The 27,884-nt window shown below is 42.2% G+C and overlaps 1 protein-coding gene across 5 annotated transcripts in view; it reads right to left on the bottom strand.

The window, feature by feature from the left end:
- Window positions 1-5,361: 5,361 nt before the first annotated feature.
- LOC116951827 (tetratricopeptide repeat protein 39B-like) overlaps window positions 5,362-27,884 on the bottom strand; it is a 113,315-nt gene continuing 90,792 nt past the window's right edge. For all 5 annotated transcript variants that reach the window (XM_032970587.2, XM_032970590.2, XM_032970589.2 and 2 more), the window contains 8 exons: window positions 27,640-27,699; window positions 26,722-26,883; window positions 25,875-25,966; window positions 25,055-25,175; window positions 21,699-21,807; window positions 21,382-21,499; window positions 20,839-20,955; window positions 5,362-8,073 (listed from right to left, as the gene is read on the bottom strand). In XM_032970587.2, coding sequence (XP_032826478.1) covers window positions 7,944-8,073; window positions 20,839-20,955; window positions 21,382-21,499; window positions 21,699-21,807; window positions 25,055-25,175; window positions 25,875-25,966; window positions 26,722-26,883; window positions 27,640-27,699 — 909 coding nt within the window. In that variant the 3' untranslated portion in view covers window positions 5,362-7,943. The remainder of the gene's footprint in view (window positions 8,074-20,838; window positions 20,956-21,381; window positions 21,500-21,698; window positions 21,808-25,054; window positions 25,176-25,874; window positions 25,967-26,721; window positions 26,884-27,639; window positions 27,700-27,884) is intronic.

Genomic DNA, 27,884 nt, shown 5'->3' with positions numbered 1-27,884 from the left:
TAAAATAATAAAAATATAAAATACAATTCTCACGACGTTTCGACTGCAACACAAGCAATCATCATCAGGTGTAAAAACCACAGCAAGAAAATTTGAAAAAAGTGGAGGTTTTTTAAACGTTAGCACCACCGAGAGCGATTTGGCAGTTATTCAGATGGACGAGTCCATCTATGTTCAGAAAAGAGGAGGGGGGAGACGAAAATAATGGATGCGGTCTGAAAACCACCGTAAGAGTGAACAATCAATTAAGACCCCAAATAGTTGATCAAATCCTTCCAATGATTGCTAAGCCAGAATCCATCTTCTCGATTGAAATTGTCTCTGTTTGTATATGTGGATAGCCTCATGAACGAATCTTTCATGGTAGCCAGATGGCTTGCAAAGAACCTCTGTCTTGGAAAAGTCAATGTCATGTGAGCCTACTGAATTATAACAATGATCTGCCATGGCCCAGGTGTTGGTCCTACCGTGTTTAAGGTCTGCTTTGTGTTCACGAATGCGGTCCGAGACATGGCGTATGGTTTCTCCAATGTAACTACTACCACAGAGGCAACTTAGTTTGCAGACACCAGGGTACTGTATGTCCGGAATCACATCTTTTACAGATGGAACCAGATCACGGATTTTATGTAATGTGTTGAATCGGACCTGGATCTTGTGTTTATTCAAGATTTGAGTTCACTGGCTATGTGTTCCTGGTCGGATATGTATTGGGCTCTATGGTGCAGAGTCTTGATGAGGGAATTCTGGGATGGATGGTGGTGGGAATCCGGTTTCAGGTAAGCATCTGTATGGGTAGCTTTCCTGTAGACAGAGTGGCTCATTGAACCATCAGGTCTCTTTTTTATTAGGACATCCAAAAAAGGTAGCTTGCCATCTTTTTCGACTTCCATGGTAAATCTGATGGCTGGGTGTATGGATTCATAATAATATTGGTCGCGAAAGCCTACATGTTAAACTGGGTGTATGGAATTGATATGGTCGAGGAATTGGTCTAGAGCAGGCCGGCCATGTGGCCAGATGACAAAAGTGTCATCCACGTACCTCTTCCATAAGGTTGGGCGCAGAGTGGCAGTCTGGATGGCGTCAGTCTCAAATTTCTCCATGAAAATGTTGGCTACAACCAGAGATAGGGGGGAGCCCATTGGGGTGCCCTCAGTTTGTTTGTAGAAAGTTCCATTCCATGTGAAGCATGCATTGGTTAAGCAGTGTCTCACCAGGGGGGGTACCTCAGTGTTTAGTCCGTGATGAACCAAGTCTTCAATGATTGTGATGGTGTCAGGTACAGGAACCATGAAGAAGGACCCTCTTGAGGAGCCTTTCAAAACCATCACTTTACCCTACATTGCAGGGATCACAAAAAAGATCTCCAAAATCTTGAATAAACACAAGATCCAGGTCCGATTCAACACATTACATAAAATTCATAATCTGGTTCCGTCTGTAAAAGATGTGATTCCGGACATACAGTACCCTGGCGTCTACAAACTAAGTTGCCTCTGTGGTAGTAGTTACATTAGAGAAACCAAACGACATGTCTTGGACCGCATTCGTGAACACAAAGCAGACCTAAAACACGGTAGGACCAACACCTCGGCCGTGACAGATCACTGTTATTATTTCAGTAGGCTCACATGACATTGACTTCTCCAAGACAGAGATTCTTTGCAAGCCATCTGGCTACCATGAGAGATTCGTTCATGGGGCTATCCACATATACAAACACAGAGACAATTTCAACCGAGAAGATGGATTCTGGCTTAGCAATCATTGGAAGGATTCGATAAACCATTTTGGCTCTTAATTGATTGTTCACGCTTATGGTGGTTTTCAGACCGCATCCATTATTTTCGTCTCCCCCCTGCTCTTTTCCGAACATAGATGGACTCGTCCATCTGAATAACTGCCAAATCGCTCTCCGTGGTGCTAACGTTAAAAAAAACTCCACTTTTTTCAAATTTTCCTGCTGTGGTTTTCACACCTGATGATGATTGCTTGTGTTGCAGTCGAAACTTCGTGAAAATGTTATTGTTTTATATTTTTATTATTTTATTGTTTCCCTTCTACGTGACGTTACCGAAAGAACCAAGAATATGAATCCCTGCAGTCACGAAAGCTTTAAATCAAAATGGAACAGCTTTGTCGCAGTGGTTCGTGGCTTCCTGGGCAATCACAAGGTCGAAAACTATGTGGAGCTGTTTGAGACTCTGGTGAAGATCTATGGCACAATGGGCTGTAGGATGTCCCTCAAAGTCCATTTCCTTGATGCTCATCTTGATCAATTTTAAGAATGTGAGCATACTCGGAGGAGCAAGGCGAGCGCTTCCACCAGGATATATCAGACTTTGAACGCTGTTACCAAGGACAGTATAACAAGAACATGATGGGATACTACATTTGGGGGCTGATTCATGAAAGTGATATACAGTATAACCGTAAATCTAAAAAAACTACTGACTTCTAAATCTTTTGTAGTCATTTTTGTTTTACTTTAGTATAAATACAGTGAGGGAAAAAAGTATTTGATCCCCTGCTGATTTTGTACATTTGCCAACTGACGAAGAAATGATCAGTCTATAATTTTAATGGTAGGTTTATTTGAACAGTGAGAGACAGAATAACAACAAAATCCAGAAAAACGCATGTCAAAAATGTTATACATTGATTTGCATTTTAATGAGGGAAATAAGTATTTGACCCCTCTGCAAAACATGACTTAGTACTTGGTGGCAAAACCCTTTTTGGCAATCACAGAGGACAGATGTTTCTTGTAGTTGGCCACAAGGTTTGCACACATCTCAGGAGGGATTTTGGCCCACTCCTTTTTGCAGATTTTCTCCAAATCATTAAGGTTTCGAGGCTGACGTTTGCCAACTCGAACCTTCAGCTCGCTCCACAGATTTTCTATGGGATTACGGTCTGGAGACTGTCTAGGCCACTCCAGAACCTTAATGTGCTTCTTCTTGAGCCACTCCTTTGTTGACTTGGCCGTGTGTTTTGGGTCATTGTCATGCTGGAATACACATCCACGACCCATTTTCAATGCCCTGGCTGAGGGAAGGAGGTTCTCACCCAAGATTTGACGGTACATGGCCCCATCCATCGTCCCTTTGATGCGGTGAAGTTGTCCTGTCCCCTTAGCAGAAAAACACCCCCAAAGCATAATGTTTCCACCTCCGTGTTTGACGGTGGGGATGGTGTTCTTGGGGTCATAGGCAGCATTCCTCCTCCTCCAAACACGGCGAGTTGAGTTGATGCCAAAGAGCTCCATTTTGGTCTCATCTGACCATAACACTTTCACCCAGTTGTCCTCTGAATCATTCAGATGTTCATTGGCAAACTTCAGACGGGCATGTATATGTGCTTTCTTGAGCAGGGGGACCTTGCGGGCGCTGCAGGATTTCAGTCCTTCACAGCGTAGTGTGTTACCAATTGTTTTCTTGGTGACTATGGTCCCAGCTGCCTTGAGATCATTGACAAGATCCTCCCGTGTAGTTCTGGGCTGATTCCTCACCGTTCTCATGATCATTGCAACTTCACGAGGTGAGATCTTGCATGGAGCCCCAGGCCGAGGGAGATTGACAGTTCTTTTGTGTTTCTTCCATTTGCGAATAATCGCACCAACTGTTGTCACCTTCTCACCAAGCTGCTTGGCAATGGTCTTGTAGCCCATTCTAGCCTTGTGTAGGTCTACAATTTTGTCCCTGACATCCTTGGAGAGTTCTTTGGTCTTGGCCATGGTGGAGAGTTTGGAATCTGATTGATTGATTGTTTCTGTGGACAGGTGTCTTTTATACAGGTAACAAGCTGAGATTAGGAGCACTCCCGTTAAGAGTGTGCTCCTAATCTCAGCTCGTTACCTGTATAAAAGACACCTGGGAGCCAGCAATCTTTCGGATTGAGAGGGGGTCAAATATTTATTTCCCTCATTAAAATGCAAATCAAATTATAACATTTTTTACATGCGTTTTTCTGGATTTTTGTTGTTGTTATTCTGTCTCTCACTGTTCAAATAAACCTACCATTAAAAGTATAGACTGATAATTTCTTTGTCAGTCGGCAAACGTACAAAATTAGCACGGGATCACATACTTTTTTCCCTCACTGTACATGTTTATTTTGATTCATGTTGTTTTTTCTAACTTTATGTGAACGAAAACACACAAATTCGCCCGTTTTCTCATTGAAAATAGGTAAATTTCTAAATATCACCGTCCTGGTCAAAATGTTTTAAGTTTGTGGGGAATAAATATCCATCTTCTTTTGGTCTTTCGGTAAAGTCATCTTTTCTCCTCCGGATGACGATTGCTTGTGTTGTGATCGAAACGTCGTAGTTTTTTGTAAAAAAAAATTGTTCTGTGACTTTCCCGAAAGACCCAAAGAAGATTAATACCTGCAGTAACGAAAGCTTTAAGTCAAGGAATAGTATCCATTTTCTATACATTTTAGACATAAGCAATTACGAAATAAATCTTACTACCCAGGAGCAAAAATTGTGTTACATATTTAGCGACTCCAGCGGCCGTTCATCACTAGGGGGCGGCGACAGTGCCTCGACACTTGTGCCAGGCTGGGTGCACTTTGAGGCCACATGAAGTGTCGAATGCTCGTCTGCAAGTTTCTAGTTACATATAAGTACATACACGCACAAAACACACCCATATACATGTCGAGATATCCATCTACATAGAGACACTTATATAAACCGATGATCGCACGGGCACCTCCGACTCAATGAAGCAGGGAGTATAATATTAAGTCGTGTGAGGTCGTGAAGTATGGAGCGGTTGCCCAGCCGAGGTGTGCGATGGCGAACCCGTGGCGGGAAGGGGGGGGGGGTACCCCCCATAGGAGGGCCTCACTGTTCTACTCAACAGGTGGCGACGACGACGACACTAAGGCGGAGATGGAGACCTGCCTGGGGTGGGTAAGTCGAGTTCGTAGCTCGACGCGGCGGCGTGGTATAGGGCGGCACGATGCGCCCCCTGGAGGAGTTGCTCATGATGTAGGCGCACAAGAGCCTGGGCTGAGGCGAGAGCTACCCCAGGCCGGCACTCTCCACACCAGCAAGGCCTCGGATGGCGCCGGCCCACCAATTCCCCCACCCTGCTCGTGTAGACTTTGCGTTGCGTGACCTTTTAACCAGTTACATATGCTTGTAGCTTACACATTGTCACACGGATTCGGAAACAAAGTGCTTTTCTAAATTTGCATTTCTGCAGGGAATATTATGACTTCACACATATGGGTCAATCCATCTCAAATAGACCATGCATCTCAACATCCTCATCCAGTGAAACAAAGGCGATAAGGGAGATAGGTGGATTCATGGAAAGAGTGCACTAATCTGGAGAAAAAAAATTCCTCAGACTGCTTTTAATACCAAGTTCTCAAAATGTATTACCATAACTAATTCCAAAGCACACACACCGACAAATGCCCGTGATCAACATGTTGTTGGTGACCAACACTTACGTAAGCTTTTTTACTGCATCTGTATTACTTCTGTGGTAACATACTGCAAAGGCAACGTGTATGACTGAAAGTATTGCTACATTTGAAATCGCTTTTTGCAACTGCAACATTTGGATAACATACGTGCATGCCTTTACCGAAAGACCCAAAGAGTATGAATTCCTGCAGTCACGAACGCTTTAAGTCAAGATTTGCTACTATAGTTGCCGTGGCCGGGTACATCAACAGAGCTGCCAAATGTGGGAGCGCAAGTTCCAGCCTTGGTCAGCTTGGCTCCTTTCGTCCGATCGTCATTGCTGCTGCTGCCACGACTACAACTCCCCCTGGGCCCCAGTGAACGTCTTCTGTCGAGGCTAGAAAGTCTCCAGTCGTTATTCTGTGGCGCTTGTCATAGGAAGTGACTTAAATCTAAAAACACCAACTTAAATAAGCACTATCGAAGCTAAATGGCCAAAGCACACACGCATGTATTTTTTACTATATCCATACCGTATATACATGAAGATAGTGTACTGTATATTTTTACTGACAGCAGGGTATATTAAAAAAATTACCACCATACAAATTAATCTTCTTCACTCTGCATAATTCAGATTTTTTAAAAGCTAAAGAAAATACTCTTTGGTTCTTTCGGTAAAGTCACGTATGTATAAATCACGTTTCGGGCGCAACACAAGCGTCCGTCATCACGTGGGACAACCACAGCAAGAAACAATTGCTGAAGTGGGCAGCAATTGAAGTGGGCAGTAATTGTTTCTTGCTGTGGTTGTCCCACCTGATGACGGACGTTCGTGTTGCGCCCGAAACGTCCTGATTCAATTTAGTTTATACCTACGTGACTTTACCGAAAGAACCAAAGAGTATGGATCCCTGCAGTCACGAAAACTTCAAATCTAGACTAAAGAGAATACTTTTTATATATAAATTTATTATATGTCAATAAATAGTATTCATTTGCTTTGGTGTATTTGTATTTTCTACAGATCAATAATCAGAGCCAAGCTTTGCCATCACAAGAGCCCCTCTGCTGCACATACGAAGGGAAGAGCTCTGAAGCGACTCTCATGGCTTCTTCTGACGTCTAAGTCAATGAGCTCTCACTCATAGCCTTAACCTTCAAATAAAATATCATTGCATTGCAACATACACGGTATAATTTTGCTTCCAGGGATATACCCAAGCAGTTGGAAAGCAGATGTTAAATACCCTGTAACATCACTATTCTTCAGATGTCCACAATGCATTCACTTTGCACAAATTGCAATATTTGAACTATGGTCATAAATATGAATAACTGTCTGAATAACAGGTCTCCATTAATAACAGGTCTCCATTCCAAAAGCGATAATCTGTTGCCTGATTGCTGGTTAATCACAGCATGGTAAGCACTACATACCCAATATTTAGATAACTGAGCTCAACCGTTTAAATGATTCAGAATTTTTACTGAACTGGACGTACATAAACCCCAAAGCATGCACACACGACACCACAACCGTAGTTTAAAGATATGCAAAATAATAAACACTTTTTTAACGCAAGTGCTCATTTAAAGACGAAACAACATTTAAATATTTGGTCCCATTTAAGAGCTAAGCAGAGATGAGAATGAAATTAGATAGCTTCAACTCCTATTCACCCTAAAATGGCACAGGTATTGCTGTTTCTATAAAACACATGATAGTCACAAACAATTGTATGATACATCAACCTGATTACACAAGATTTAAGTTAAAATGGACACTATACGATGTTAGCACAGCAGTTATCACACTGCACACTATCCCAGTAACCCATGCATGTAATTGCAATGATTTGACAGAAGCCTGGATCCACTGAAGGTTCACTTGGTTTACAATGATTACCTTGTGTGAGGATAACATAGCAACGTAGAGACATGGGCAAAATGGGAGACGATGGTCTTTGTTTCGCCAGATAATGTGACAATGCCTGTCCGCGCGCGATCCAGCTACAGTACTCGTGGTGGTCAACCTGTGGCCCGTAAGCCACATGCGGCCTGTGGAGCCCCTTGTGGTGGCCTGGTCTAAGTGTGTCTAGGGTAATGCGTGGGGTCATGATTAATACACGAGCAAGATGTAAAGCTTACGGCCCACTGAGCTGAAGGAGGGGCCGCTCATGTGGCTCACTAACTAGTCTAGGTTGCCCATCACTCAGCTACACCGGGACATAGATGGCCAAGCGGTGGTGAAAGCAAAATGGTGCGCTCAGGACCGCCATCTTCTGACCTGTAAGGAGCAGCGCAACAAATAACGCTGGCAAATTGTATGTGGACAAAGTTTGTGTGTTGTCTTATCCATAGTGTAATTTCCTCTGATAAAATATTGTGAATAGCAATTGGCCAAAATCCGTATACAGCAGGACCCTCTTGCCCCTCCTGCTATAGAAAATTGGGCTATTTTGGAAAAAAATCATAGGATAGCGGAGGGTGAAGAGGAAGAGGCCGAGGTTCACAGGGAGGGCCTCGCTGCCCCAGCCGCCCCTCTCAGGTCGGCCTGGGAGCTGCCCTGGAGGTCACAGAGCATCGCGTGCAGGCGGAAGTGCAGGCGTGATTCCATTGAGTAGTTCTTGTAGTTGTTTCTACGGAAATATGCACAAGCACACATGGCTTACACGCGCCACACACACGGAGTAGTGTGCCATCACTCAGCTTACAACCACCTCGGCAACATGTACGAGACCTCACACGTATGTACTTTACAACCATTATACAGTCCAAATCATGCTTGGACGTGCTTGCGCCGCTGGTTGTCCACCTGACAAATGTTTCGTTCAGCGTGGGCTCTTTCCAGACTGGTTCAAAATGGCGCAGGTAACACCCCTCTTTAAAAAAAGTTGGCCTGAGCCAGTGACCCCGCAAATTATCCCCTGATCTCAAATCTGAAAATATTTCAAACTATCGATTTTGTCTGAAGTGATTATTTCCCCACGTCGCTGTGACGGGCAGATTCAACCCGTTGCAGTCGGCATACTGGAAGTTCCACAGCACTGAGACGGCTCTACTAAAGATCACTGATGACCTCTGCAAGATCATGGATGATAGGTGCGCAGCAGTGTTGGTGGCCTCGATCTTTCAGCCGCCTTCGACACCATCAACCACAAGATACTCATTGGGCGGCTAAGGTCAAGGTACGGTGTATCAGGTATGGCAATGGGGTGGATTGAGTCATACCTACATGGTCAATAACAGTTCGTCATGCTGGGTGACGAACAGTCATCACCAATGCCGTACCGAGTTGGTGTACCATAGGGACAAATCCTCGGCCCTTCTTATTTTCAATAGATGTCTAAATAACCTCGGCATCATACTTGGCCAGAATATTATCTTTTGATCACCACGTGTAAAATATAGTAAAGTTTCATATCAGGGCTCTACGACACATTCAACCACTATTGCGTTGGGACATAGCCAACACGGTGGCATGTAGTAGCATCGTGTTCAATAAGGCTAGATTATTTAAACTCACTATGCTATGGGACGTCTGGCAAAAATATTACCAACCTGCAGCGTGTAAAATTCTTTTCGCACTTGTCGTGATGGGTACTACAAGATCCGACCATGTCCGTCCTGTTCTCGCTGAGCTACATTGGCTCACGAATACATGAGGTCGCACTCACTACACACAAAGTTCTTGCAAAAATTCACCATTTTTTATCTTGTCAAGGAGCATAAATCATCACGCAAACACCGGTATCCTTATAGCGGCTTTTGGCTAACCATCAAACAAAGATGGTCACTGAATCGCTGCTTTCAGATGTGCTTATGCAGCTGTCTGGAATGCTCTTCTTTCCGATATTAGGAAGCTAATGGAGCTATGCACTTTTAAATCTAGATTGAAAACTAATTTCTTTAGAACTGATTTTTTGTGTTTCGTTTGTTGTCCATCTCCCGCACCTCCAATTAGGATGGTTTGCTACGTACAGTGCTGAAGAAGTTCAACATACATACATCCACAGCATACAAGACATGGGTGTGTTTAGCCTTTATTCAACCTCAGTGCTAACTTGTGAAGGAGACCACCATGGCCTCAAGTCTGAATTAGGTCTCCTTGCCCCACATTTAACTGATATTTTCATGGTAGTCCAAAGGTGGCTATGGTCATCTACAGCTTTGTACTGCACTCTGACAAGTGAGCCATGTTTCTATGCTGTAGCATACTCCACGCCTTTTTCAAGTATATTCGAATGTAACATGTGGATTTAACCCTCTATTAAGCAGTATTAACATATATCAGAATTTATCATCTTAAACATGAGGTAATACAAATGTAAGAAATATATGTTCATAGACACAAAATGTTAGGTTTGTGCATTTACTTGGATTAAGTGGATACTTCATAAAGCAAATAATTTAACAATAATACATAACTCTTTGGTTCTTTCGGTAAAGTCACGTAGAAAGAAAATAAAATAAATAATATAATACGACGTTTTGATTGCAACACAAGCAACCGTCATCAGGTGTGAATAAATGCAAGCTCGGAGAGAGACACATATACAGAGAGAGACATATACAGAGAGAGACAAACACACAGATAGACACACATGGGGAAGAGCTTGCATTCATTCACACCTGATGACGGTTGCTTGTGTTGCAATCGAAACGTCGTATTCTATTATTTAATTTATTTATTTCTACGTGACTTGACCGAAAGAACCAAAGAGTAATGCCTGCAGTCACGAAAGCTTCAAATAAAGTTTGAACCACCTCTACGAGGAGGATTTCCACATCGACTCACACTTAACTTCAAATTTAGCAATCTTTGGAAGAACATAATCAACCAGGTAAAGTGTTAACTGTTGTGTTAGCCGACTCTCTGTGTTGCATTGCATTACATTTCTAAGTTTACTAGGTTTTGATTTAAAGCTTTCGTGACTGCAGTAATTCATATGATTAGCTCTTTCGGTAAAGTCACGTTGAAGGGAAACAATAAAATAATGAAATATATAAAACAATACAAATTCTCACGACGTTGACCATAACACAAACGGTCGTCATCAGGTGTGTCGGTTCGCATTAATTTATTTATTTTTAAACGGTGTACTTCTAAAAAAACGTCAGCACCACGCGCAGCGATTTGGCAGTTTATTTAGAAGGAGTAGTCCATCTATGTTCTGAAAAGAGGAGGGGGGAGACGAAAAATTAATGTATGCTGTCTGAAAGCCACTGTAAGCGTGAACAATCAATTAAGACCTGAAATGGTTTATCAAATCTTTCCAATGATTGCTAAGCCAGAATCCATCTTCTCGGTTGAAATTGTCTCTGTGCTTGTATATGTGGATAGCCTCATGAACGAATCTCTCATGGTAGCCAGATGGCTTACAAAGAACCTCTGTCTTGGAAAAGTCAATGTCATGTGAGCCTACTGAATTATAACAATGATCTGCCATGGCCCAGGTGTTGGTCCTACCGTGTTTAAGGTCTGCTTTGTGTTCACGAATGCGGTCCGAGACATGGCGTATGGTTTCGCCAATGTAACTACTACCACAGAGGCAACTTAGTTTGCAGACACCAGGGTACTGTATGTCTGGAATCACATCTTTTACAGACGGAACCAGATCACGGATTTTATGTAATGTGTTGAAACGGACCTGGATCTTGTGTTTATTCAAGATTTTGGAGATCTTTTTTGTGATCCCCACAATGTAGGGTAAAGTGATGGTTTTGAAAGGCTCCTCAAGAGGGTCCTTCTTCATGGTTTGAGTGATAGCTTTGCAGATTGTATAGTCGGAGTAACCATTAGCCTTAAGAGCTTAGTGTACGTGCTTGAGTTCACTGCCTATGTGTTCCTGGTCAGATATGCATTGGGCTCTATGATACAGAGTCTTGATGAGAGAATTCTTCTGTGATGGATGGTGGTGGGAATCCGGTTTCAGATAAGCATCCGTATGGGTAGCTTTCCTGTATACAGAGTGGCTCATTGAACCATCAGGTCTCTTTTTAATTAGGACATCCAAAAAAGGTAGCTTGCCATCTTTTTTTACTTCCATGGTAAATCTGATGGCTGGGTGTATGGAATTGATGTGGTCGAAGAATTGGTCTAGAGCAGGCCGGCCATGTGGCCAGATGACAAAAGTGTCATCCACGTACCTCTTCCATAAGGTTGGGCGCAGAGTGGCAGTCTGGATGGCATCAGTTTCAAATTTCTCCATGAAAATGTTAGCTATAACCGGAGATAGGGGGGAGCCCATTGGGGTGCCCTCAGTTTGTTTGTAGAAAGTTCCATTCCAAGTGAAGTATGTATTGTTTAACACGTAGGCTTTCGCGACCAATATTATTCATAACGGTTTTTGGGTTAGCAAAAAAAAAGTGTCACGTTGACAAAAGACAAATAATTCACTACTTTAGCCCACCGGTGTGTTGAAGGTACTCAAACTGTAAATGTGGATTCACTCTTCAACACACCGGTGGGCTAAAGTAGTGAATTATTTGTCTTTTGTCAACGTGACACTTTTTTTTTGCTGATTGGCCGTGTCGGGTGGTGGAGGGTTACGACACATTTATAAATAAACGCGATCTAACCCAAAAGCCGTTATTATGAAGTATGTATTGGTTAAACAGTGTCTCACCAGGGGGGGTACCTCAGTGTTTAGTCCTTCAATGACTGCGATGGTGTCAGGTACAGGAACCTTGGTGAATATGGAAACTACATCAAAACTGACAAGCAGGTCGTCTGGGGACAGGGAAATACCCTTGATTGTCGATACCAGGTGAGTAGATGGTTCAATGAGCCACTCTGTATACAGGAAAGCTACCCATACGGATGCTTATCTGAAACCGGATTCCCACCACCATCCATCACAGAAGAATTCTCTCATCAAGACTCTGTATCATAGAGCCCAATGCATATCTGACCAGGAACACATAGGCAGTGAACTCAAGCACGTACACCAAGCTCTTAAGGCTAATGGTTACTCCGACTATACAATCCGCAAAGCTATCACTCAAACCATGAAGAAGGACCCTCTTGAGGAGCCTTTCAAAACCATCACTTTACCCTACATTGCGGGGATCACAAAAAAGATCTCCAAAATCTTGAATAAACACAAGATCCAGGTCCGTTTCAACACATTACATAAAATCCGTGATCTGGTTCCGTCTGTAAAAGATGTGATTCCGGACATACAGTACCCTGGTGTTTACAAAACACGGTAGGACCAACACCTGGGCCGTGGCAGATCATTGTTATAATTCAGTAGGCTCACATGACATTGACTTTTCCAAGACAGAGGTTCTTTGTAAGCCATCTGGCTACCATGAGAGATTCGTTCATGAGGCTATCCACATATACAAGCACAGAGACAATTTCAACCGAGAAGATGGATTCTGGCTTAGCAATCATTGGAAAGATTTGATAAACCATTTCAGGTCTTAATTGATTGTTCACGCTTACAGTGGCTTTCAGACAGCATACATAAATTTTTCATCTCCCCCTCCTCTTTTCAGAACATAGATGGACAAGTCCTTCTAAATAAACTGCCAAATCGCTGCGCGTGGCGCTGACGTTTTTTTATAAGTACACCGTTTAAAAATAAATAAATTAATGCAAACCGACACACCTGATGACGACCGTTTGTGTTATGGTCGAAACGTTGTGATAATTTGTATTGTTTTATATATATTTTATTATTTTATTGTTTCCCTTCAACGTGACTTTACCGAAAGAGCTAAGAATATGATTTACTAGGTGTGTTTTCTCAAACTTCCAATTTCTCTCCCCCTGTCGCTCTCATTGACATGCTAATTTCTCTGCTCCCCCCCACCCCTCTATACAAATTCCTCGTCACAGAGGCGTTGTTTCTCTGTCTCTGTGTGTGTCTCTCTCTGCATGTCTTTCTATGTGTCTCTCCCCCATGTGTGTGTCTCTCTCTGTGTGTGTCTCTCTCTGTGTATGCGTCTCTCTCCGTGTCCGTGTTGTCTCTCTCTGAATATGTGTCTCTCTCCGAGCTTGCATTCATTCACACCTGATGACGGTTGCTTGTGTTGCAATCGAAACGTCGTATTCTATTATTATTTATTTTATTTCTACGTGACTTTACCGAAAGAACCAGAGTCATTCCTGCAGTCACGAAAGCTTCAAATCAAGTAATAATACATAAATTTAAGCTTTTATAAACAAGTAATTCTTTGTGTTGGTTTGCATCGTGAGGAAAAGCCCAGAGTTTGGGTTCTTGCAGCAGGGGAGATAAAGTCTGATGGAGGAGGCGGATCACAACACCGAATGGGCAAAGTATAGCCATATGGACACTAGAGGCCGACCGAAATTCGGTTTCGGCGCCAAAAGTTGGCAAATGGCCTCTTTCGGTTTACTTTCGGTTTCGGCCGAAACTGATTGACTTTCGGTCATTCGTCAACCGAAGATCTATTTTTAGAATATAATGCTAGTGCTACATCTATCACTCTGCCTATCGGCCGGTCAGTCGGCGCTAGGCAAGCCTATGCGATAGGCTGCAAACACACACACACACGTCAGCAACAGCAGCAGCTTAGGAGCGAGGTTACAGCCGCAGCCATGGTCTGCTAAGGGGCCATCCATAAATTACGTCACGCACCTGGGGGGGGGGGGTGTCAGACATTTGTGATGATGTGTGACGAGGGGGGGGGGGGTTAGAAATGTGACGTCACATCAAAATGCGCAACTTTAAATAAATATAGACAACACCTTCTACTTAATTAAATAGACTTTTTGATAAACGTGTTCTCCTACATCAGAATGCAGCGCCACATTAAATACGCACTACAATGACAATAGTTTAAAGCGATTTTGAAGCATGTTTAATTTTTTTTTGGGGGGGGAGGACAGAGCTTTGTGATGTCATATTTGAGAGGGGGGGTCTGACTTTTTGTGACGTCGTGTGATGAAGGGGGGGGGGGGCGGTCAAAAATCGTCCAAAATCGCGTGGCGTCATTTATGGACGGCCCCCAATGTATATATGACCGGTCAACAGACGGCAGCCTTTCTGGTTGAATGCGGAAAAACTGTTGTTTCTTAACTACAACATTCGTTTGTTTGGATATAATTACAGGTAGTCCCCGACTTACAATGGTCCAACTTACGATATTTCGATCTTACGATGGCGATAGCGATATGACAAAATTGTAAAATGTTTTTAATTTCGCGCGGCAGGCAAATGCAGCAGCGTACGAGGTACAATACTGTACTTTATCATCGCCATCCTCTTCTTCCGACAACTAAGTTAATGTAGCCATAAACAACCTAACATCGTTCAAGTATGTAGACAACGGACAGAATCTTGGTGAGTACAGTAGAATATGATACGTTACGATATGTTCAATGCATGTATGATACATAGCTTTAGCGATATAATTTTAGGGTTACCACGATATGATACATACGTTCAATGCATGTTAAAAGTTTTTATAGCAGATAGGATTGTTTCCTGAAAAAACTTCCTGTGAAATTGCAGTTCATATAGGTTATAGATTCATATACAGTATTGTAATTAATAAATACATACAGTATATAGTTTAAACAGTACGGTACTGTAAATTGCTCTGTTTTGCTAAATTATCACCATTCTTTAAGACTCCTGGGTAGGCTAGGCCATTTTCGACTTTCGAATATTTTCGACTTACGATGGGGTCGTCGTAATGCATCTCATCGTAAGTCGGGGACTACCTGTACTAAGTAACACCTAAAGATTTGATATTTAGCGACTCTTACTGCAGGCTCTGAATGATTAGTTCTAGATTCATTTTTAATTAAAGTAGCATTGCATCATGACATATCATAAATCTTGTGTTCGGTAACTTCGGTTATGTACCTTTCTGTTTCGGTCTCAGTCAAAAGTGTAGATAAACTTTCGGTTTCGGCTTCGGTTTCGGCCGAAAGTCAATTCAGTTTCGGTCAGCTTCTAATGGACACATTGGGGTTTGCTGCTAAAGATGCAAGTGAGGAAAAACCTGGTTCTGGGAAGAGCAAAACTATTAAATCTTGTCTTCAAAAAAGTATCTCTATTGTGACTTCCAGCCATGTAACAATGCTGAGAGTGGTGTCCCTCCCAGTCTCCGGGCCAATCCCTTATTTAATCCCATGTCATCTCATCTCCTTGTATTTTCTAAACTTTTCCTGCTCTAATGATCTTTGTCTTCTGTTATCAGTTTTTATTTTTCTGTAGCTTTTATGCATATGTTGGATAGATTCCTTTTCCATTAGTCTACCTTACTTCAGCCCTGAGCGTATCCACAAACATATTACGACTACAACTGTCTTGCAGCACCTCTATAGGTGCCAGTAACTGAGGACAGATATTACACTTACACCTGTAGGATGCACGGGACAGTCTCTGGGATTCACTTATTTTATATCGAAGAATCCAATGGAAAATATTCTTAATTCTTACATATCCAGTGGAGTAGGGGGGAAGGGGGCGCCAGATTAAAAAAAAATGTCTGATAATCACGTATTTTATAAAAAAAAATATATCTTATTTTTGCACATTCTTGTATAACACGATGTTCTAGGTGTTGTGTATGTTTTTTGTGTTTTAAATTTGTTTACTATGTGAAATTGGCAAAAATAAACATACAAATAGACAAACATAAGCATCGTACTGTAAAAATGTACTGTATTTACTGTACCATACTTACCACTCCAATCTCAAAGACTCTGCATAGGGTGATGTACATAACACTACGCTCTTGTTTCAACAACCATGTGTTTGACGATCGCTGGATTGATGCAGCCTTTAGTACGGCGCTCCAACGAACTCAGAATTACACACTTTTCGAAGAATCGCACTGAAAATTTCCTGTTTGTATTACTGTAGTTCTCAGTCATGAAAAATGTATATACGTGCAGTATTTTCTTTGTTTAAGTTGTTGTATGTAGTTTATATTGCACCGTATATAATATTTGACACAAATCAAGAATAGATACTTTTTTTGTCACGCACAAGATGCTGATCGCCAGACTATTACAGCTTGGAGCGGTTTTCCGGCGATCGTCGGATTACATGCCGGTTTCACCGGATCGGCCTGGGACCGCCAGATAATGTTGGAAGCCGGATAATTGTGTGCCGGATAATTTCTGATCAACTGAATCGGGTCTTCACTCATCACCACACCCTTATTTCTGTTACATTTCTAAGCAACACTAGCTCCAGGTCCCAAAATATCTATTGAACGTGAATATTAATTCTAGATTTGAAGCTTTCGTGACTGCAAGGATTCATACTCTTTGTTTTTTTTCGGTAAAGTCACGTAGATAAAACAAAATCAAAATAAAAGAAAAAAACGAAATCAAATCACGATGTTTCGGAGGCAACACAAGCTTCCGTCTTCAGGTGGAAGAGTCACAGCAAGATAGCTGCATCAAGTGGTGAGCTCTGAGACCCTCGAGCTTATATACAGGTTAAGGTGGGGGGGAGGAGCCAAGCAGGGAACGACGATGAGGCCAAGTTAATCCGTCTTTTGTTATTTTGAGGGTTCGGGGGAAGCGGTGGGGGTAATGAAAAATGGTAAAAAAAGGCTGTGCGCTTATAAGGTAGCTGAAGTTTTTACTTGGTTTATGACATCTTTCCAGTGGTTGCTTAATTTAAAACCATCCTCTCGGTTGAAGTTGTGTCTATGTTTGTAAATCTAGATGGCTTCATGGACAAATCTTTGGTAATAACCGGGAGGTTTGCATTGTACTTTGGTATTGGAGAAAACGATGTCATGAGAACCCGCTGTGTTGAGACAATGATCAGTCAACGGCCCAAGAATTCGTTCTGCCGTGTTTCAAATCTGATTTGTGCTCACGAATTCGGTCAGAAATGTCATTTCGTCTCCCCGATATAGCAATCACCGCAGATACAACTCAATTTGTAAACACCGGGGTACTGTAAGTCAGGAATGACATCCTTTACGGATGGGATCAGCTCACGGATTTTGTGTACTGTATTGAACCGAACCTGGATCTTGTGTTTGTTTAGAATTTTGGAAATTCTTTTGGTGATGCCTGCTATGTATGGCAGTGTGATGAATTTGATCGGAGTGTCAAGTGATTGCTTCTGTATGGTAGGAGAAGCAGCTTGGTGGATGATACGGTCAGAGTAACCGTTCATCTTGAGGGCTAGATGTACATGTTTCAATTCACTGGTCAGGTGGTGTTGGTCAGAAATGCAATGAGCTCTGTTATAATGTTTTGATGAGAGAATTCTTTTGAGCCGGGTGGTGGTGGGAATCAGGCTTCAAGTAGGAATTTGTGTGGGTGGACTTCATGTAAACAGAATGTCCCAAAGAGCCATCAGTCCTCCTCTCAAACAGAACATCCAAGAATGGCAGCTTGCCATCTTTCTCCACTTCCATGGTGAATTTGACAGATGGGTGTCTGGAATTTATGTGGTCTAGGAAATGGTTCAAAGCTGGGAGGCCATGTGGCCAAATGACAAAAGTGTCATCCACATATCTCTTCCACAGGGAAGGACGAAGGATGGATGTCTGGATGGCGTCTGATTCAAATTTCTCCTAAACATATGCCAGTAGAGGATATCATCTCTCAGGTCGATGTAGCCCTCAAAGGCATAGGACACATCCAAGCTGACGTTACAAGAGCTGAAATAGCCACTATTCTCAAGAATGCTAAGAAACCCATCGGCAATATTAGCAAAAACGAACGCTCTGAACTCGCGAATTTAAAAAAGAGGGATGATATAGTCATCCTCTCGGCCGACAAGGGCAATGCCACTGTCATTATGGATATAAACTCGTACAACAACAAAATCCAGGACCTACTCAATGATGGGAGTTACTCAAAAATTAAAAGTGATCCTACTAACAGCCTAACGATAAAAACCAACAAGATCATCACTAGTTCGACTTCCCTAATCGAACCAACCAAACGTCCCTCCCTAAAACCCTCTGCTGCAAGACCTCCCAGATTCTATGGTCTTCCCAAGATCCATAAAGAAAGTACCCCACTACAACCCATCGTGTCCATGATCAACTCCCCTACCTACAAGCTAGCCCGTTTTCAGTCGGATACTCTGCTCCCTTTCACTGGCAAGACCACCTTAGCAGTACTTAACTCAACCCAATTGTGTCCTATGGTCAAAGACATTGTTCTATCTCCTGACGATATCCTCGTCAGCTTTGATGTTGTTTCTCTGTTCACCAAGGTCCCAGTACCTGATACCATAACAATAATTGAGGATTTGATCCAACATGGACTGAACCCTAATGTACCTGCGCTGGTTAGGCACTGCCTCACCAACACTTACTTTACCTGGAATGGCACTTTCGACAAACAAAATGAGGGTACCCCTATGGGCTTCCTCTTGTCACCAGTGATAGCCAATGTTTTCATGGAGAAATTTGAATCAGACGCCATCCAGACATCCACCCTTCGTCCTTCCCTGTGGAAGAGATTTGTGGATGACACTTTCGTCATTTGGCCACATGGCCTCCCAGCTTTGAACCATTTCCTAGACCACATCAATTCCAGACACCCATCCATCAAATTCACCATGGAAGTGGAGAAAGATGGCAAGCTGCCATTCTTGGATGTTCTATTTGAGAGGACTGATGGCTCTTTGGGACATTCTGTTTACAGGAAGTCCACCCACACAGATTCCTACTTGAAGCCTGATTCCCACCACCACCCGGCTTAAAAGAATGATCTCATCAAAACATTATACCATAGAGCTCATTGCATTTCTGACTAACACCACCTGACCAGTGAATTGAAACATGTACATCTAGCCCTCAAGATGAACGGTTACTCTGACCGTATCATCCGTCAAGCTGTTTCTCCTACCATACAGAAGCAACCACTTGACACTCCGATCAAACTCATCACACTGCAATACATAGCAGGCGTCACCAAAAGGATTTCCAAACTTTTAAACAAACACAACATCCACGTTCGGTTCAATACAGTACACAAAATCCGTGATCTAATCCCATCCATAAAGGATGTCATTCCTGACTTACAGTACCCCGGTGTTTACAATTTGAGTTGTATCTGCGGTGATTGCTACATCGGGGAGACGAAACGACATATTTCTTACCGAATTCGCAAGCACAAATCAGATTTGAAACACGGCAGAATAAATTCTTGGGCCGTGGCTGATCATTGTCTCAACACAGCGGGTTCTCATGACATCGTTTTCTCCGATACCAAAGTACTCTGCAAACCTCTCGGTTATTACCAAAGATTTGTCCATGAAGCCATCCAGATTTACAAACATAGACACAACTTCAACCGAGAGGATGGTTTTAAATTAAGCAACCACTGGAAAGATGTCATAAACCAAGTAAAACTTCAGCTACCTTACAAGCGCACAGCCTTTTTTTACCATTTTTCATTGCCCCCGTGCAGTGAACCACCGCTTCCCCCGAACCCTCAATATAACAAAAGATGGATTAACTTGGCCTTGTCGTCGTTCCCTGCTTGGGTCCTCCCCCCCACTTTAACCTGTATATAAGCTCGAGGGTCTCGGAGCTTACCACTTGATGCAGCTATCTTGCTGTGACTGTTCCACCTGAAGACGGAAGCTTGTGTTGCCTCCGAAACGTCGTGATTTGATTTAGTTGTTTTCTTTTATTTAGATTTTGTTTTATCTACGTGACTTTACCGAAAAAACCAAAGAGTATGAACGTGAACATGTTGAATGATTTGGCTGTTATCTATGATGTATCTAGGAGGTGCAAGATTTCATTTAAAATCAACAGAAACTCAGATCCAGTCATTTTTATGAGGCGTTACAATCCAGGGGAGAACCTTCACAGGACCTCTGGAATTATTTACAGAGTCGTGCAGCCCACTGACAGCCGCGGAGCTGCTGATTGCGCCAGTACGTTCCCCTCTCGGCAACGTGCCGAGCCCAGCACAAGAATTAAACTGAGCCCAAAACTGCCACCTTAATCCATATTTTAGCACCCACATTAGACAACCTGATGGCTGTGGGTGTGCTACCTCATCAATGCCAGAATAATATTTTATAGACCTCAGAGACATGCAAGTTATAACTTGATCCCAATGAGCCGCCCCGACTGGACATCTGTGAAAAAGAGCTGTATAGCTCATCGTATTCCTCCAGTATAAATTAATATTTAGATTCTGATTATGAACTACGACAGTTATGCTGAAACTCTAATCCTTTTCTGCAAAAGGGTGAGGGACTAGGGCTAATTAACAAAGATCAAATTAGGTTTAATAAAAGTTGATAACTGGACTCATTTGAACTCATCACATACAACAGATAATTATAAACTAATCAATTCTCATGTAAAAAATTCTTCAATATATGTGTAATGCATGAATAGATGCGTGTTCGTACCTCTTTAAACGTAAATATCTGGGTGGTTTTGGGTGGCGTGTGGGGTCAGGGGTTCCTTACCTGGCGAGGTGTAGGTAGTGGAGCGCATCCTCCGGGTGACCCTGCTTGAGGTGTAGCTGTCCCAGCTCATACAGGGCGTTCGGCACCAAGAAGTGATCATACTTGATTCGCTTCTCGCTGTCGAGGACCAAGACAAAGACTATGTGTCAACACTCACAAGTGACGTAACAGTGTTACGTCATTCGTGAAGGCACGTCCACACCTGTCGCTTGCAACCAAGTCGCTAATAATGAGTGGACGCCTCTGCAACTAGAGATATCCGCTTATGAGAAGGCAATTAAGTTGCGTGAAAATGGAAAATTAAGCTAGTGATGAAGGGAAGATGTGATGATGTAGCATCAACATTTAAAAAGTTTTGAATTCAGTGTGGACATGATTAAATTGTTTTAATTTAAATTTAACTACAATTCAAGTAAATGTTACCTTTCATTTTTTCTCAAAGAGTTTGTGAACCACTCATTGTAAATAACACACATTTCTACTCGAATAAAATAACAGCTTTTAATGCTAAGTTTTGGGATGAATGTGTTTGTTTGTCTGAACCTCTGCCACACTTCGTTGAAGCACAACTCTGCCTGCAGATATCGGCCCAGTTGCGTGAGGCAGGCTCCCTTGAGCAGTTGCACGAGTGATTGGTCATCTGCCAAAAACTCGTTGTCTTCTGCAGGTAAACAAGCAATTGTGTATTATTAACCACGACCTGTTCATCATTGGTTATTTGAAATGCTGACGCACGCTTGTAAGTGTGCATAGGACGACTTACATGGAGGACAAAAAGGGTGGATAGACCCAAGTGTTATTGGTGGAAGGTAAATGCTCATGAATGGAATGACAGGATGTGGCTTGTGAAGCTCTCATACTTGCAACTTTCAGCGCTGCTTCAGCTGCCTCAATGGTAACGAGGATCTTGTCTGTGAGATCCTTGCGCTTGCCGACGATGCTGAACCCATTCCAAACGTACATCATCTCCTAGCCATAGCGACAGCATGAGAGCACTGATGATTAATGAAGGTTCTTCGTCATCAAAACCTTTTAATAAACATGTATCACCACAAGCTGCCATAGCCAAATTGAGGAAATTAGAGAATTTTAACAATTCTACTATTGAGAATTATTTGAAGAAATTAAATGTCCCATACCGATCTGCATGTAAATAAAAAAATCAACGATCACAGGGATTGGAAACCAGGGGTCGCAAACCTTTGAAAGAAAATCAATGTTTTTGTTTTTGTCTTTCACTAAAATAGTTTACAAGCCACATGACACACAGAGTTACTTGTACACATACACAAACACAGTGGCAGGTATCTGGCAAATTGCAAACAAATTATGAGTGAAGCAAAACAGTTGATGGAACAAACTGCATCCATTTAAATTTTGATTTAAAGCTTTCGTGACTGCAGGGATTCATAGTCTTGGGTCTTTCGGTAAAGTCACGTAGAAGGGAAACAAACTGGCTCATTTTCTGTCTGAAATTCTGCGGCCTTTCACTGGAAAAACCACCTCTACGGTACAAAATTCTACTCACTTGGTATCGACAATCAAGGGTATTTCCCTGTCCCCTGACGACCTGCTTGTCAGTTTTGATGTAGTTTCCTTATTCACCAAGGTTCCTGTACCTGACACCATCGCAATCATTGAAGACTTGGTTCATCAAGGACTGAACACTGAGGTACCCCCCCCCCCCTGGTAAGACACTGCTTAACCAATACATACTTCACTTGGAATGGAATTTTCTACAAAGAAACTGAGGGCACCCCAAAGGGCTCCCCTCTATCTCCGGTTGTAGCCAACATTTTCATGGAGAAATTTGAGACTGACGCCATCCAGACTGCCATTCTGCGCCCAACCTTCTGGAAGAGGTACGTGGATGACACTTTTGTCATCTGGCCACATGGCCGGCCTGCTCTAGACCAATTCTTCGACCACATAAATTCCATACACCCAACCATCAGATTTACCATGGAAGTCGAAAAAGATGGCAATCTACCTTTTTTGGATGTCCTAATAAAAAAGAGACCTGATGGTTCAATGAGCCACTCTGTCTACAGGAAAGCTACCCATACGGATGCTTACCTGAAACCGGATTCCCACCACCATCCATCCTAGAAGAATTCCCTCATCAAGACTCTGTCTGCACCATAGAGCCCAATGCATATCCGACCAGGAACATATAGCCAGTGAACTCAAGCACGTACACCAAGCTCTTAAGGCTAATGGTAATTCCGACTACACAATCCGCAAAGCTATCACTCCAACCATGAAGAAGGACCCTCTTGAGGAGCCTTTCAAAACCATCACTTTACCCTACATTGCGGCGATCACAAAAAAGATCTCCAAAATCTCGAATAAACACAAGATCCAGGTCCGATTCAACACATTACATAAAATCCGTGATCTGGTTCCGTCTGTAAAAGATGTGATTCCGGACATACAGTACCCTGGCGTCTACAAACTAAGTTGCCTCTTGTGGTCGTAGTTACATTGGAGAAACCAAACGACATGTCTCGGACCGCACTCGTGAACACAAAGCAGACCTGAAACACGGTAGGACCAACACCTCGGCTGTGGCAGATCACTGTTATCATTCAGTAGGTTCACATGACATTGACTTCTCCAAGACAGAGGTTCTTTGCAAGCCATCTGGCTACCATGAGAGATTCGTTCATGAGGCTATCCACATATACAAACACAGAGACAATTTCAACTGAGAAGATGGATTCTGGCTTAGCAATCATTGGAAGGATTTGATAAACCATTTCAGGTCTTAATTGATTGATCACGCTTAAGGTGGCTTTCAGACCGCATCTATTATTTTTCGTCTCCCCCCTCCTCTTTTCCGAACATAGATGGACTCGTCCATCTGAACAAACTGTCAAATCTCTCTCCGTGGTGCTAACGTTAAAAATAACCGCCACTTTTTTCCAATTTTCTTGTTGTGGTTTTCACACCTGATGATGATTGCTTGTGTTGCAGTCGAAACGTCGTGATAATTTTATTGTTTTAGATATTTTTTTTTTTATTATTTTGTTTCCCTTCTACGTGACTTTACCGAAATAACCAAGAATATGCATCTATTTAGTTTTCCCCCCTTTAGTTACTCTTTAACAATGCAGTTGACTGTTGTATATTTTGTTGTCGCCAAGACATTCCATAGTGATCCATTCCCTACCATAATTAATCAATTATCTTTACGTTAAATTACGTTTAAGATGTAAGTAAAAAATACGGCTGCCCACAAGAGGGCAGCCAAAGAGCTGCATGCGGTTGGAGCAGCCACAGGTTTCCAACCTCTAAACTATCATATAAGTGGTGCACAATTTCAATCTCTTGATACAAATTAGGATATAGTAATAGGTTTTTACCCTTTTAGCTGGCACAAAAACTGACACCTTTATACAAGGGATCATGTTTGCAATAACCACAACACAAGCAGTAAAAAATGCAAACAAAAAGAAACAACTCTGATAATGATATGCACTGTTCTTGAATTTGATTGGTCCACACCTGAGACGGCTTTTCTTTGAGCCTAGTCTCCACTGGTGTTGGACCAGATGACACCATAAGGCGTACAACTCAAAAACAGCGCACTATCAGAGTATTGAGAGCTCGGGGTAAGCCTTTACATTATGAGACCTCCTTTGCCAGTAACAAGATATAGTAATAGGTTTTAACCCTTTTAGCTGAGTTGTACGCCTTATGGTGTCATCTGGTCCAACACCAGTGGAGACTAGACTCTAAGAAAAGCCGTCTCGGGTGTGGACCAATCAAATTGAAGGACAGTGCATATCATTATCAGAGTTGTTTCTTTTTGTTTGCATTTTTGACTGTTTGTGTTGTAGTTATTGCAAACATGATCCCTTGTATAAAAGGTGTCAGTTTTTGTGCCAGCTAAAAAGGGTAAAACCCTATTACTATATCTTGTTACTGGCAAAGGTCTCACATAGTAGGATGTTGGATAACATTTATAATTTAATTTCACAAAGTGCAAAATAAATGTAGTTGCAAGGGTATACCTGAAAATTGAAATATGTTTACGGTTTGGGTTTCAATGTTGGCCTCACAATAAAATGTAAATTCTTATACTTACGAGTAAATCAGAATGCAACGTTAAGATGACAGGGATAGAATTGGTCAAATGTAGCTTAGCATAAAAATCCCTGCTCGGATGAGTTCATTAATAATGAGCGACGTCATTCATGTGCCAGACACTCACAAACGCAGGCAGGATCAACTTTATCGGCTTGGAGCTCAGATAGCGCCGAGACTTGCGCACGGCAAACTTCTCAATGGCGATCGATTTCCCAGCAATCTTTTGCATCAGCTTTGGCACCTGCCTGCATTGAACACAAAGTTAAAAGCAGTATGCAACCAAAGTCAATGCCATTTGTGAAGTCTATTAATGTACAAGATTACAAGTGAGACCCAGGTATATCAATAATGTTATTAGAAGCTAACAGTTTAATTGTGGAAATATTATACATCCTGGATTTGAGCTGGAATGCCAGCAAATAGTCACATCCTGCAAATTATGGCATGACACGGTGTTTTTAACAAGCTTACAACCTACAATCTGTTGTCATTATTTCTGGAGGGGTGGGTCACTGGAAAATTTGTGGTAAATTTGTGTGGTCGATTTACATCAAATTCGTTGTTGGAAGGTCACAGTAATTGTGCTGCGATGACCTTTAGTTTGTTCTGTAAAATTGTACAGTAAATGTATTTTGCTTAGTTAAAATACTGTTATATATGTTATTCAAGATATAAATTCCTCTTCATAGATAAAGACAATAAAAACCTAGAGAATAATGCATTCTTTATGAAAACATTTTATATATTTGGGAAATTACATGAATATATAGTTGTCTTTATACATAGTAAGAGATATAGATTTATTAGCAGAGTTTATATGGTCATAAAGGACCCTTTGGTTATTATGAATGTGCTAATACATTCAGGTGTTATGCAAGCTGTCAGTAGTCTCGTGATATATGCGAGTAGTTTCGTGATATCTGTGGAGTTGGTGGTGTCTGTACTGAAATAGCAGTTGCGGATCCTCTCCTGTAGCTCGGAGCTCTTCATCCCCAAGCATGGAGAGGAACGCCGCCTTCTGGTAGATATAAATCGCCTGCACCGCCACACACATCGCTCCCTCAGCAGGGGCCAAAGACTCACCCCTGGCCATGCGTGTTACTGTTGGAACTTGAATCTGAACAATTACTCTTTGAGCGCTTCGAGTATCAGTCGGTATGAGCAGAATTGTGCCGTTAATGCGAGAGTGACATAAAACAACACTGTATGCCTAACTCAAAGTTTCCTCAGACTTAAAATGTCTGCGCTAAAAAACTGAATTTCCATGATCCCACAATCATTGCTTAGGGTAACTCTGGGTAAGGAACCATCATCCAAAAATCAGTACTTGCTCTGTATATCTAGGCATAGGAATATGTGTGTGTGCCTAGCAGTGGTGTGGTGGTCGGTGTAATAAGATACAATTCTACTTAAATTGAGCTTTTAATAAACTCCTTGTTAATATCAGCTGTACAGATATAAACACAGCTCGACAAATGTACAGTTTAATACACCACCCTGCTGTGCACCCAACCCTCACGAGTCTTAAGACGTTTTCAGGAAGATCCTACTTAATCTAGATGTTTGGCTAATTGCATTCATGAGTGTTTGACACAAGAGGATAACAGAGCGTAGTAGAAAACCCACACGTACGATGGTGCAATGCTTGGCACTGCTTTCTTAAGGCCAGCCTGCAGCTCCGTGCCTCTAACACCTGAAAAGTGCCGGTAGTGACCCATCCTAATAGTAGCTAGGCTCAACCCTGCTTACTGATTGCCCATTCTGCAATGGTGAATGTGTGCGCGTGCGTGCCTTAGACCAGCGGCTCTCCTGGCTAAGCTTGTTGGCGAGTGCGCTAGCTGCCAACCAGTTCTGCTGGAAGGCATGGCACCACATCATCTCCCAGAAGCAGATGTGGTGGAGCTGCTTAAGCTCCTGCTGACAGCCAATGCACGTCTCGAACACTGAGATTGCCTATGACGCACAGGCCACAGACAGGGTCAGAGAGACGTACATACACAAGACCCAGAATACGCAAGAGAGAGTGAGGCAGACACTGTCATAGATAATACCGATGCGCCCTTTTGGCCAGTATCAAAATGATGATAAAAGAAGAATAGGCTTTACCCTTTTCTGGCAATGAAACAGGTGTTAAGATGTTCAAACATTAAAGATACCTATTTCAAAGCATCAAGTGTGCATTAAGCACACGTACTTGTGGAAAAAACATGCAAACATCCTCTGATAGATAGTAGTAATCCTTTAGAGACTGCTCTGCGATTGCGATTTTATAAAATTGTCATGATTCAGTTTTAGAATATATACTTAACACTGGTGGATGAAGTGCATCCAATTGTATACAACACAAATTAATTAAATACAATTCTTACATACTTGATTGAATGTATATACAATGCATGTCAGAATCTATTTACATTTTTAATCTTAATTTTAAGCTTTCATAACTGCAGGAAACCATACTCTTTGGTTCTTTCGGTAAAGTACTCGATGAATCACAACACCAACAGGTTAGCAACAGGCTGATATAGCGGGACAAAAGCAAAGTAGAGACTCTAAGAGATGCAGGGAGACTGATAGAGGCCAGGTGGAGAGTGGACAGAAATGGGTAGATGCTAGATCATGCCAATTCAGTATTTGGATCTCTTAAATTTCCTGACTTCAATGTCTGTGTAAGCCTTCTGTGTATGAGCTTGCAGGGGTGAATTATACCTCCTCAACGTTTCCCTTCACTTCCTCAATTCGCCCAGCATACATGAGGAAGAGTGCACCCTGCACACCAGAACACCATGGTGAATGTCATAGCCTGTAATTAATGGAGGCATTACTTGTACTGTCATACCCCGATTTACGTGTCCTCCTTTTGTGTAATTTCACAAATACGTCGTCACTTGAATAATGCCGCAATCTGATTTGCGTCGCCTCAACCCACACTTGCGTTGCTGACAGCATCATCA

This window comes from Petromyzon marinus, chromosome 44 (genome assembly GCF_048934315.1).
Source record: "Petromyzon marinus isolate PM22_M1 ecotype Great Lakes invasive population chromosome 44, UKy_Petmar_22M1.pri1.0, whole genome shotgun sequence".
NCBI classification, from domain to species: domain Eukaryota; kingdom Metazoa; phylum Chordata; class Hyperoartia; order Petromyzontiformes; family Petromyzontidae; genus Petromyzon; species Petromyzon marinus.
Note: the sequence above shows the minus strand (reverse complement) of the source record. Positions and strands in the feature narration are given on the sequence as shown.